At 37.8% G+C, this 13,281-nt stretch overlaps 1 protein-coding gene across 6 annotated transcripts; it reads right to left on the minus strand.

Annotated features, from left to right (window-relative positions):
- Nucleotides 1–2,063: 2,063 nt before the first annotated feature.
- On the minus strand, nucleotides 2,064–12,264 carry LOC131311210 (polyadenylate-binding protein-interacting protein 4-like). Of its 6 annotated transcripts, none has more exons than XM_058338560.1 (15): nucleotides 12,212–12,264; nucleotides 8,067–8,228; nucleotides 7,833–7,994; nucleotides 7,576–7,712; nucleotides 6,511–6,701; nucleotides 5,888–6,065; nucleotides 5,547–5,780; nucleotides 5,124–5,248; nucleotides 4,930–5,002; nucleotides 4,772–4,805; nucleotides 4,266–4,591; nucleotides 3,949–4,083; nucleotides 3,067–3,162; nucleotides 2,919–2,981; nucleotides 2,064–2,473 (listed from the first exon to the last, which is right to left on the minus strand). In XM_058338560.1, exons 2-15 carry the CDS (start codon nucleotides 8,203–8,205, stop codon nucleotides 2,459–2,461), a joined length of 1,908 nt encoding a protein of 635 aa, XP_058194543.1. In that variant the 5' UTR covers nucleotides 8,206–8,228; nucleotides 12,212–12,264; the 3' UTR covers nucleotides 2,064–2,458. The 6 variants fall into 6 exon arrangements, with proteins under 6 accessions (XP_058194543.1, XP_058194540.1, XP_058194542.1 ...); XM_058338557.1 differs by lacking the exon at nucleotides 12,212–12,264 and adding an exon at nucleotides 11,064–11,187; XM_058338559.1 differs by having other exon boundaries at nucleotides 2,064–2,981.
- Between the last annotated feature and the right edge of the window lie 1,017 nt (nucleotides 12,265–13,281).

Genomic DNA, 13,281 nt, shown 5'->3' on the forward strand with positions numbered 1-13,281 from the left:
TTATTTCATGTTTGTTTTGTATTGGTAATTAACTTTTAGCCATCTGCAGCCGCTAGAATCATATTTGTACTTGCAAAATGATATATAGTGTTATTTCTCGATCCCCTTGATGAACCTTTGCTAGTTACACTCTTTGAGTCTCCGCTTTGAAGTTTGAGGTAACAAAGAGAAACCAGCGTTCGAATTAAGTAATATGAATGGAGAATATATTAACTGGATTGGACAGAGTTAATTATACAAAGATATATAATGTGATTTGTGGTGATGGGAAGCGATTGAATTTGCAGTAGTTAATGCTTGGTGTTGTAATAGGTGTAGATAAGTTTGTTATTTTTAAGAGCCAAGGAGTAGCAGTCTTTATATGCATGCATGCATGGCTTTGATTTTCTTTTCATCAAGCGCAGAAAAGTCCGTCCGGACGATCAACGCAACTGATGGACTCTATTGAAGACGTTTTTCAGGATTTTTGTATATACATTTGGTTTTGGATAAGTATTAATTGGAGAGAGCTAAGCAAGAGGCCAGTCTATAACTCCTTGGAGCATTCGTTTGTTGATTAGTGAAACTGTGAAACCCTAAATCCTGTGATTGTTGACTGCTCGTGGAGTATGTTTACAACCTCAAGTAAAACTAATCATATATATAAATTTGTGTCTCCCTCTTGTGTGTTTGATATTCTCTCCATATTTTAATACATGGTTTGATTCAGTTTCTTGTCAGCAACACATAAATCGCTTCTATTTTGGAATTTGATTGCCACTTCGGCACAACATTAGGTGCTTCATATATTCTTTTCAAATAAAAAATTACATCAAATCAAGGATCACTAAATTAAGAAATAATAAAAAGGTAATGGAGATGTTTGTTATTCGGGTTTGGCATCAGTAGAGAGAGAGAGAGAGAGAGAGGTACGAGGTTCAGTGTGTGTGTGTGTGTGTGTGTGTGTGACGGAGGACTTGCATTTTAATACTAGTAGTGAAAGTGAGGCAGTAATGGCTAGAATGGCTAGATTGCTTGGAAAGATTCATCTTATGGGGCCACAAAAATACGAAAAGAGATTTTGCATTTCTAAATTTAAAAAAAAAAAAAAAAAACTATAATCATTTCATGAGACCACAGGCGGAAGGAGTTCGTAACTAGGAAACCCATGCTATATATATTTTGCAGATAAATCTCATTTAAAAGTTGAAATTCTTATTTGGTCCTCTAATTTTTTAGTACCCTTGTATGTCATGCTCTCTCTCTCTCTCTCTCTCTCTCTCTCTCTCTCTCCCCGATTACGTTATTCCAAAATCCTAACTTGATTTCCGACGTGAAATCCAAATATTGATCGTGTTGAATCTTGATAAATCTAGCAGCTCGAATGCAAACCCTTCCCAATCGTCGTTTGGCACAACGACCTCCGAGCTCCGTTCTTGATTGCTCCTCCATGACAAAAAGCGTAAGCCCATTATTTTTGGACATTTTTCTAACTCTCTTATTTCTATTTAAAAGGTGGGGGGGTGGGGGGTAGAGGAGGAGTTTGGACCTGAAAAGGATTAGGAAGGGATTGTGGGCCTATGTTACATAAACATGATAAATTTGGTGAAAATTTCGGTGAAGTTTTTATTGAATCATGGGAAGTCAATAAATTTAAACATATTCTCCATACATGGTAAATTTTAATTCCTATTATGTCTCAGTTTGTAATTTGAGTTCATGTCTCATTATTACTTACAAATCTTTCTGAGTCTTTAAAATCTTTTCCCAATCAATCTTAAAAACCAACGTGAAACGATTTGACAAATTGATAGGTTCAATTAAAGGATAAAATGCACAGATGTGAAGGATAAATTTGGTAATTACCGAGAGAAAGGAAAAATTAGGTAAATTCTAAAATCATAGATGCAACCTTAAATCAACTTTAATTCAATTATTGGATCAAAAGTCTTTAATCCACATTAATGTAGGCTAGTATTTATCTACAAGTCTTTAATCTAGGACCCTAATTCAATTCATCCACAATATTATTCTAAATTATATTAGAGAATGCATTTCTAAATTTTAAAAAAGCAGAACAGAACAAAGAAAGAGCTAAATCTGTATACACCGAAGTGTCTCTTTTTTTCTTTTTCATTTTTGAACATATACACCACAGTGTCAAACCATAAAAACTTGTGTATGCTCCTTAAGTTGATCTGAACTAAACTTATCGAAATAAAAATAAAACAAATAGGAAGGTACTCCAACTGTAAGAATTCGAAAAAACATTCTGTTATGGGCATCAAACTCCAGGGCAAAGGTAACAATGTTGTGAAGATATATCCCGGATCCGAGCAAAAATGTCGTGCCTGTAAAGTATCAGGTCCCATCATTTGCCAGGGATTTCAACTCGGAAAATTGTTCCGAGAATCTAGGACCGGAAGTTTATTCACTAAAAGCACTTCAGAGTCAGACAAATGCAGTCCAAACCATCTTACTAGAAATCTCTTCCCTGTAAACAAAAAGTATGCAAATTGCATTAAAAAATATGAACACAAGTAAACTGCATAGGAGCATATTGAGCAATCAATATTGCCATTTCATTGTTAGTCAAAGCAGTGTTTACTCTTTTAGTTTGTGATTATATCGAAGTTTAATAAAACGAAAGTCTGCACAATAAAAACCCAAGCCATATGTTTGATGCGTTGGGTCCTTAAAAACCCAGGTGGTTTAAGGATGCATGCATATACATCTTGTTGCCAGTCAGTTATTTGGCCCACATATCTTATTTTCCAATCAATGAAGAGAACTGTCGAAAGTAACGCTCAAATACAAAAAGACTGAATCTTCAGATTTTGAACCGAATGAGAGAAATTTCCGCACACACTGACCAGAAATGAAATCAACCCACCGAAACTAAGCCTATGAAAAGATCAGAGGGAATCCAATGTTCTTACAGGGGGATATGTCGGCATGTAAAGGACTTGTCGCGGGTGACCAAGAATCATCTGCTGCCCAAACTGCAATAAGATTGTGCAAATACTTAAATCACGCACTGGACAATACCTGCTGATACTTGGGAAGATCCACAAAGCAATGGCATACCTGCGGTCCATGTGGATGAAAATAAGCCTGGGGTGATTGCATCGGTGCAACTGGCGGATTGAACATGACAGGCTGGTGTGCAAACGAGGGTCCAATCTACCATCACCATTTAAATATTCAATTAGCCACAAATCATAAACCAATAGAATTCACTGCAATCACAAACCAACTCTTCAAACATCATCACCCCACTGCTCGCTAGTTATGGAGTCATCTGTATGTTTCTATACATCAGAAAAACATATACAAATACATCTTCTTTCATGCATCCAAATATGTTCTTTTACCATTTCTACCACTTGTGGATGAAGCATTCTTATTACTTTTAATGATCCACAGAAGATACACTAACGTCCTTGTATTGTCAGTAAAAAGAATACAAAACATTGCTATTACGAAGCAAATCCATCACATCACGTGCTTGGAGGGTTCAAAAAAGTCTTGTCAAAGGGGGCACAAAGTTTCGATTAAGTGTCTGACATGATGAGAATTTGAACAAGGGACTGAGAAATTGTAAAGGGTGTCCGAAGAGTGGCAGTGTTCAATATGATCCATAATTAGGCTCAACATAAGTTCTCCTTGCCCGTCCACTATTTTCTTACCACTCTCCACACAAGCTAAATCACTCCACATCACAGACACATTTGCTAGTCAACGATGCATAAAACCAAAAAGTGGACAAATATATATAGGCTGTGCATCTCATGCTGTCACCGTAAGGGACTAAGGCATCAAGTCAACAGAACAGATAACATTAGTCAGGCCAAAATTACAAGAGGCCGCAACCCGGAATACAAACTTCTTAACAATATGCTAGCTATCAACCTGTACACTTGAGCTAAGGGAAACTGGGTAAGCTACACGTTATATTGAACTACTTACCCCCATTCCTACAGGCATGTTGTGCATATGAGGAACGGATGGAAAATAGAAAGAGCCATCAGACACCGGAGAAGCAGGCCTTAAAGGACTTTGAGATGGTACAAAACTCTTTGCATTCGGATTGAGTTTGAATTCCTGAACAAGAATTCACAGGAAGATTAATCAGCAAGGAATCAGTAGCCAATTGAACTAAATGGAAGGCTATGGTAAAAAGTTGATAGGACATGCATCTGTATTCACATCTGATTTGGAATAGTTGAGGCCAAGGGGGTATTTCATAAAGATAAGTCAACGATTTAAAAAAAATCCCGTCCTACCTTAGCATAGGGATTCAAGGTTGATTTTTCCGAAGACAAAGAAACCACTGATGAGCTTGGTGATAAGACAGGACCACTAGAAGCAGAGGCAACGCCTCCACAATCAGAAGTGGAGGATGTGGAACTACCAGGTCGTCCCCTAGATGTGGTAGACTGTTTTGCCCCTTGCGTTTTCACAGGTGCCGAATCCTCTGGCACCTCTTTATGAGAACTCTTATTTTCCTCGCTGGATGTTCCGATAGATGTAGGAGCATATGAGGTAGCATCGGGTGATAATTTCCCTACATTGTGGTCATCTTTCTTTGCCCTCAGAGATGACTGTGAATCTGCATAGATCAACACCTCCCCAGTCAAATAATTATTTTCAGGGACAGCATTCATAAAACAAAGAGTACGTGACATATGAGAAACTCATATTTTAGCAAATTCAACAAGTAGGACACTTCAACAATTCAACTTGGTGTCGGGCAGCTTGGCAGACACCAAGGATGAAAAAGTTCACTCACCCCCGTATTTTAACATCTGTGACTCCTCAGATAACTGCATTAGTAAGAGAGAAATTAGACTGTAATGAAGCCTCATAAGCAACAAAACAAAAGGCAATTAAACTAGATAATCCACTTTTGCACAGGGATTATGTAATAGAGGTCAAAGCTTCACTTGCCATTTGCTTATCTACAAAGTCCTTAACGTAAGTACTTCCAGCATGCTGTCCACTGAATCGATGTTCCTGGATCCTAAAATCAATGACGATGAATTAAACCCAGCTGAAAAATAATAGAACTAATGGCATTTAGTCAACAAAAATAACAAATAGAACTGGTATATGGCATTTAGTCAACAAAAATAACAAGTAACCTGCTTTCACTATCCAACACGCAGGATTGAGGAAGAAATTCAGATGACGGCTGTCCAGAATAATCACTAGAACTAGGAGGCTGTAAGTCCCTTGCAGTGCTTGACAGAGAAGATTGTACTTCGTCCTGCATCCCAAAAAATGTGTAGTGAACATATGATCAAGATTTGTACAGCCATTATTCCGGGCCACATGCTTTTAGCAAATATTTTTACAGCCATTATTTCACTTGTACTTGTTTTATCAGTGTCCTAGTACCTATCAAAACCTTAGTTGGAGGATCAAGGTATTACTTCTCCAACCCTGGTTAATAGAGAGATAATTTATCTGTATATCTAACAACTTATCGCATGATACCACAAATCCCACAGCTAAGCATGACAGTAAGAACTGCTTAAAAAGAGATTAGAAAGTCAAGAGATTACCATAGATGCAGAGCCATATGACACTTGAGCTCCTTCATTATTTTTCCCACTGGCCAAGTCAGCAAAAGACCTGCAAACAACAGAACCAGGGGCACTGCCAAAGGTTTCATCGCATGATTTCAACCAAACATCTTCGTTTTCATCATATCCGCTGTCGTCAACCCCTCTAAGTACTGATGAGAACCTGGTTTCCTCATCAATATCTAAGCTACCATGAAGCTGAATGCCCCGTTCCTATCATAGAGAATACAAGAAATAGGTGATTAAGAATATTTCCGTTTTTAAAAGGCAGATGAGGAATACAAGAACTGATACATGACATAAATTGGGGAAGTCATCACCTCGGCTAAATGTAGATCTAGAGTATCCTCACCCTCAATTTCTCTAGCTAATCTAGAAGCTTCCCTTTCCAAGTCTCTCATCTGTGGACCTCTATCAAGTTTTGTTGTATAAAGTTCCTCATCGAAGGTGCTTTTTACTCCAAATAATGTTTCATTTACTTCAAACTGATCCCATCCTCTGCATAGGAGCATAAAATGTAATTGAATCAGACAAAGCATCACAAACAAAGAAGATTGACCTAGCAATTGCATTCTCCATTAAACATACGTGAAATCAAAATATTTCTGGAACAAAAATCCTATGTAACAATACAACATGAAGCCTCCTTGCACCAATATGGATTTGACTATCACAATCAGATAAAAGTTAACAGGCTTCAAGCAGAATAAATTTTCTAATGGCTACCCATCAAAAGAGATTTCTGATGAACTAATTTTGTCAAACGTCTAAGAAGTTTCGAATTATTGAGAGATTGAGTACTAAATGGATTTCAGACTCAACGGCATTCCACTGAAGCTATAAAAGATAATTAATGTACAAATAGCAATCTGGCAAATGTTCAGAATCCACTACAATAATGATGGATATGGAAAAGTAGAAAAAGACAGAAAAAGGTAATAACCTGTTCCAATGACCATCAAATATACTCTCCAATTCAGGACACTCTGGATCATCTTCATTAGGGACCCAACGCTCTAACGCCCTCTCCCCGTCTACATGACGAGACTGCGATATAGAGGAGTCTATCAGGATGTCCTGCTGTTTTACAAGTTGGAGATCATTTGTCACACCGTTCCTGGTTACAGAGACATCCTGGTCCAAGTGATTAACACAATGGAGTATTAGATATAGAGACTTCATACAACAAACCCACGATTAAGAAAAATTGCTGCAAATATCAGCATACATCCTTTACCAATCTCTAACAAGTAAAAGTCTTCATACAACCATTTGTCTCCAATTAGAGCTGTAAATGAACTGAGCCGTTCGTGAACTGTTTGAGGCTCGGTTCGGCAAGAGCTCGTTCGAGTTCGATTCGTCTACTAAACGAACTGAACCTGAACCTCAATTCTAGGCTCGTTCCGTAAATGAGCCGTTCCGTCAATGAGCTGAACCAAAGCCTAACGGTATTCGGCTCAGTTAGGCTCGCGAACCTATAATTAAATTTAATTAATAATTCAACAGGGGCCTAGTTGTAAAATTAAAAAATTTTAAGGTTGTATATACAATTCAATACTTATTTTTCTCCCAGATTCTATACGATCAATGAGAGAGTTTGGGTTCTCTTGAGTTTAATGAGCCGAGCCGAACCAAACCTGCGTCTTGACGAGCTCAATTCGAGCTTAGATTGGGCTCGGCTCAGTTCGTTTGAGTTTAACGAGCCGAACTCGAGCCAAGACATTTAGGTTCGAGTCGAACTCAAACCAGACTAGTACCTTAACGAACCCAACCGAGCCGAACCCAAGCTTTGAAAAATTTTAACGAGCCGAACTCGAGCCAAGTTGTTCAGGCTCGAATCAAACTCGAGTCAGACTAGTACCTTAACGAACCCGAGCCGAACTTAACAGGGTTCGGCTCGATTTGGTTCGTTTATAGCCCTATCTCCAATACTCGGGAATAATTTTACCAAGTCAAATCCAGCACTGAAGCAAGGTACTTAATTTATGATGAGAAAATGCAACAAAACCTTAGCAGTAATTTGTACAAGTTCTTCAGCTGGTATAATCAAAGTCTTCGAAGGAGCCTTGCTGACAAAATTGGAAATAGACTTTTTCCCTCGGGAAGGACCGGATCTTATTTCACTGGCCATCTTCAAAATAATTCCTACGTGTGACAATCAAGTTAGTGTCGATAATTGAGAAGCAAGCGGCTATTGACTAGATACTAAACTGCATTGAATTGTTTGCCATCATCCTTGAACAAGTCTGAACTTTCAGGACATACCAAAGTCCTTTTCAGCATTTGTTGCATGAAATATTCCAGAGATTAAGGATCCATCTTTCACTTGGACTTCCACGTTATGACCAATAAGACATGTTGTCAAATATACTAGCCGCTCACGTGAAAGACTTCCATATCCTGATCCTTTATTACCAGCCTGTACACCTGCTCTAATAATGTTAGAATGGAGAATGATGTAAGATGAGGATATAACCAATTAAGCTCAAATAGTCTTACCAGCATTTGTTGGTCTGCGCAGGTTCGTTCTCCCAGATTGCAACTTATGTTCCAGCCTACTCCCACTTTCTCTTTCAGTCCTCCGACGGCCATATCCATTAGATGAAGATCTGGGTTGTGGAACTTGTTGCAGATTCATTCCAGAAATTGAGCTCAAGTCAACTGAAAATACCCTTGAGATCAGTTTAGTCAGTCTTAAACATAGGAGAAGTAAAATCTAACTAATCAGCCTTTCCGAAAGCATGAAAATTTAGTAGACGATCAGAGAATTCAATGAGAGTCTCTATTTGCATATCAAAAAAAAAGAAGAGATCCATATGAAATTCATATAATAAAAGACAGACGCTTATACACTTTATCACACGCTAAGGCGAGAGGAAGAGATTGACTCCTACAAATAGCGAGGAACTCGTAAAGTGATGACTCAGCCTTGAGTGGTGATCCATCATCGCTAGCTAACTGACTAATCGAACTAATCAGCCTTTCCGAAAGCATGAAAATTAAAAAGGATCCTGTTCATCTGGAGTTGAAATCCAATAGTTAATCGGGAGTAATTGAGGAGAGATCAAGGAGGAGAACCTTAGAATTTAAACCAGGCTATAACATACTGCTTTTAGTAGAACCATATGAAGGAAACTATGGAAGAAACGAATTCATGAATCCAACCACAAATAAGCACACGAATTCACTTGTGCTTATTCTACTCAAGTTTGGTCTACTATTTTGTTTCGTAATGGGATTATCAATGGGTCACTAGTGTTGCAGAATGTGCTGAGCTGGGCTAAGCAATTTCACAAGGGGAATGCTATGGTGCATACGATTTTAAAATTGTCTTTGGCTGCTACAATCTATTGGCTTTGGAGGGAGCGTAATAGTAGAGTCTTTCATAACCAAAGCCAGGATTGTTCTTCTTTACAAGGTGTTATAATTGATGATGTTCATGCTTGTATCAGCTCCTGGAGAGGGGTCAAAGCTTCTCCCCAAAACCATGACATTGCTGCTAGCTGGAAAATTAGTAGGAAAATTTTTCTCCCCTAGTTGTTTTGGGATGTTTAGGATTTTGGGTTCTTTTAGCTTTCTTGTTTGTAGAAACTGTACTTGAACTTGGTCCTTTTGTTCTTGATTGGTTTGAGCTTTATAACATTTGAATTGACCAGAAAAAAGAAAAAAAAAAACACACACACACACACAATTAAATGGGAAGGCATTTTAAGTTATTTACTCGAGTGCAAGATTGAAGGGATATATAAAGCAAACAAAAACAAGATGATGGAATTGTATTCAACAATTGGACATCAGACACCACACAAGTTTGAATTTAGGACATAAAAAATGAATTTGCCCTGTTACATGAATCAACTTTTTTCTGTTTTCCTTTGTCCTTTAAAGAAGAACTAAATTACTGGTGCAAGCCCAAAAAGGAGCAATTTAAGCAAAATCAAGTAAATTATACAAATGAATCACATAAAGGTGTATTCCCGACAAAATACAAAAAAAGGTTCAAGGAGGGATGAATATAAGCAGGTCTTTCAGAACAAAGATTATTCATGAACAAGCATGCACGCACGTGCACACAGAGAGCAAATAAATACACCTAGCGGAGCACAATACAGCACTCCATACTTCTTCCTCCTCTCATACATCCTACACCTTTCCAACATATACAAAGCATAAATTTCTTACAAGGGTTCTAAATCGTGGTATGGAGACATGTATCGGTGTTGGTGATACGGCTTATGTATCAGCCAACCTTAGACATAATGCACAGTACGTAAATATCGGTTTCGGAGATTCACAATCCCATTATATATCGGCTGATAACATCCATAGCAACCGATATTTAGAACCATATTTCTTCAGCAATGCAACCAAAACAAACCCAAGGGGCATTCACGTATGTCAACTAGCCCTCCAACAAAAAGGAGGTTAACAGACCTCTCAACCTTCTTACATATGCAACACCTATTGAGTACAACATGAAGCGTTCGACCAAAAGTTGCTATATAAGGATCGGGATAAGATGAGGACTGAGTTTACCATAAGAATATTTCCTAAAACCATTGTCTGCAGTAAGAATCTACACGGGAAGGAACCATAGCACCACATAGACCTATCCAAGGGTCGCGGACTCACGGCAATCTCCCAGCTTGGATCATTCTCAATCTCACTACATCCTCCACCCCTCTCAAACTAACTCCATCAAAGAACACAGCCTATCACTATATCATGGGCTCCAAATATCGAGAAACTATCCAAACCCCACTAGACCCTATAGAACAAGCATAATGAGTACTTGATGCATCCTCATCTCATTCCTCAAAATGGAAGCAATTATGCACCTCCATAGACTGAACTGTCAACAGTAAACTTCCAAAGACAATTGCCAAATATAGTTGATTTAAAGCAACAAGATGAGTTGTTTACTATTCAAGGCACAAGTTTGTCCAGTAAATCAAGAGCTAAACTCACACAAGTGCCCGCCCATAAAAAGTGCCTCATTAACTTCTCTAATATACAGGACACATGAAGAAGGAAAACAAGGACTGGACTCATTGTTTTTTGATCAACATAATGTCACACCCTTAAACAAAGAGTGTCATTTGCAAACTACAACCTTCTCTAAAAGCACCCAACAGGCAACAAGCAAGTCCCACACAGCCTTAGATCGTACAATGAGCCAAGGAAGCCAAAAAACAGAGAAGGTAACCTACAACCAAGAATATTAAGGTAGAAAATCCAACTATGTAAAAAGCCTACTTACTTTCAGCAGTAAATTCAAGCTCAACCTAAGCAGCACCAATACTTAAAAGTTCACATATTGATTGCATATGAATCCACAACCCCTTGAGCCTTGAACAATAATAGAGGAATCCATCCAAAGAATTTGAAGAACCATGCGTATTATCTTGTTATTTTCTATACGCTAGAGAGCCATAACTTTTAGCTTTCACAACATTCTCCAAGCCAATTACCCATGAGAAGTTGAGTGTGATTTACCATCAATACTAACAAAGAGTGTGTTGGGTAGCAGAGCAACTTTAAAAAATGATTCTTCAAAAGTTTCGGAAAGGAGAAAAGTTGAAAACCTACAAGTTGGTAATGCCATCAGGGCTTCAAAATGTAGCAATATCGTAGAACCAGCACAACAAATCTCACTCTCTATATCTACAAAAGTGACATTTCATATTTACGACCAAAGCACAACATATTGTTAGCATAGGACGTGCTTTGGAGTTGGCCAAAAAACAGATTTTTAGGACACCTAAAAGAATGGTGCCCGGGTACCTCCTGAACCATGTGAGGCAAACACCTACGAACACTACGACTATCTCTTTTATAATCAGTCAGGCGGACATTGTTAAGTTACATATTCTCGTTATTAGCTCTTTTACTCCCACTTTAAAATTGAAGAGTGTTCTTCACCATAGGTTCCAGTGATTACAATCAAAATGTACAAGCAGGACGTCAAAGGGTAGATGTAGAAAATTTTCATCCTATTTTTGGTTAAGCTTGTCTTCAAGTCGTAAGTTGTCTTCAAAAGCTTTGCTCCCCTACTGGTATTTTCCAGTAAGCACAACCCTAAATTCCCCCGAACAAGTGCTACTACAAGCCCTAATGACTTCTTAATAACAACCTCGGTCAAAAATCCAAGTATGAAACCCATCGGTTGCATCAGTTTGTGAGCAACAAACACTGTTGCATTACAAAAGAAAGAGGCACAAAGTAGCATCTTATGAAAGAAAGACTGAAGCTTTACATACAATGGCAGCAAAAACAGCGCTCAAACAACCAAATTACCTAACGAGAGATATTTGCAACGAGAACTAAAAAACCCAATCATCTGAGTTAATAAAGTAGAATCAAAGCAGTCTTCTTTCCATAACGGAAACCTAAATTACTGGGTCTTAATAGAGAACAAAACTTGCACGCATTCTACAAACTATTAGGGCTACGTGATGACCTCGGTGTATGTGAAACTCATCAACAGTTCAGTAAAGTTGTGTATCTATGTACCCCAATCGTATATAAACACGCGTATCTGTACATCAATTTGGGTTTGAAAAACCATGATCTGACTATGCATGCGTGTAAGTATGTAGAGAGAGAGAGAGAGAGAGAGAGAGAGAGAGAGAGAGGGTGCTTACCTGGAAAACGGGGAGAGAGAGAGAGAGAGAGAGAGAGAGAGAGAGAGAGAGAATCGGATCTGCGGAGAGAGAGAGAGAGAGAGAGAGAGAGAGAGAGAGAGTGATCGGAGACGCCACGCAAAATAAAGAAAGGAAGAGAGAGGTGGAGTCTGTGGTGGTCTCTGGGGGTACCGCCACGCCAAAAACAGCCTAGCACAGACCCGGAGAATCAATTTAAGGACCCGTTTGGTTGAATGCTTATTTCATTGATTGATGGTAAAAGGAGGGTTATCAAACGGGGAATTGTCCCTAACAAACAAGCTTTGTGAAGTTTGAACCAAAATTACCTTATTTTAATTGAAGTATTTCCGTTGCGGTAATTTCGTAATGTTCATTACTTAGGCCCGTTTCGGTTTCCAAAATAAGTACTTACAATATTTTTTAAAAGTATTTTATTTTCAAGTTTAAAAATAATGAGTTTATTGAAATCAAAAGATATGCAATATGGATCTGTTTTGATAAATCTCGACAAGATCTTTTGAACGTGTAAAAAATTATTTTCATAAATACATTATATTTAAATTTTAAAAATTAAAAATAAATACTTATTTTTTTAAGAAGAGAAAGTGGAAAATTATTCTTTACTTAGTTAAAACAATTGACTTGTAAGAACATGAAACAAATTTGAAAAATCCAAAAATATTAGACTCTCAACATTTGTTGTTTTCGAATTTTTTCCAATATATTTTTTGTCATAATTTTTATTTTTACTCCGAGCAAATTCATCGAAGTTCTAAAAATTTGATTTAGTTCACACACATATGTGCTCGGTAATTAAACAAGTGGATGAAAAGAGTTGAGGCGGATGCTGCCTTCAAGTAGTAAGATGTTAATAAAGTTACTTAAAGAGGTGTGTGTTATCATAACTTTGTGTACAACTAGTTATTTTGGAAAACAAATTAAGGAAAATTTTAAAATCAGCCCAATAGACTGAAAATAATGAGTATGTGAATGTGTATTAAATGGTATAAAAAATACACAGAAATGTGTTTTTCTTGTTTTCTAATGTGTTTATCGTCAGCCCAGTGGGC

This window comes from Rhododendron vialii, chromosome 12a, assembly GCF_030253575.1.
Source record: "Rhododendron vialii isolate Sample 1 chromosome 12a, ASM3025357v1".
Classification (NCBI taxonomy): Eukaryota; Viridiplantae; Streptophyta; class Magnoliopsida; order Ericales; family Ericaceae; genus Rhododendron; species Rhododendron vialii.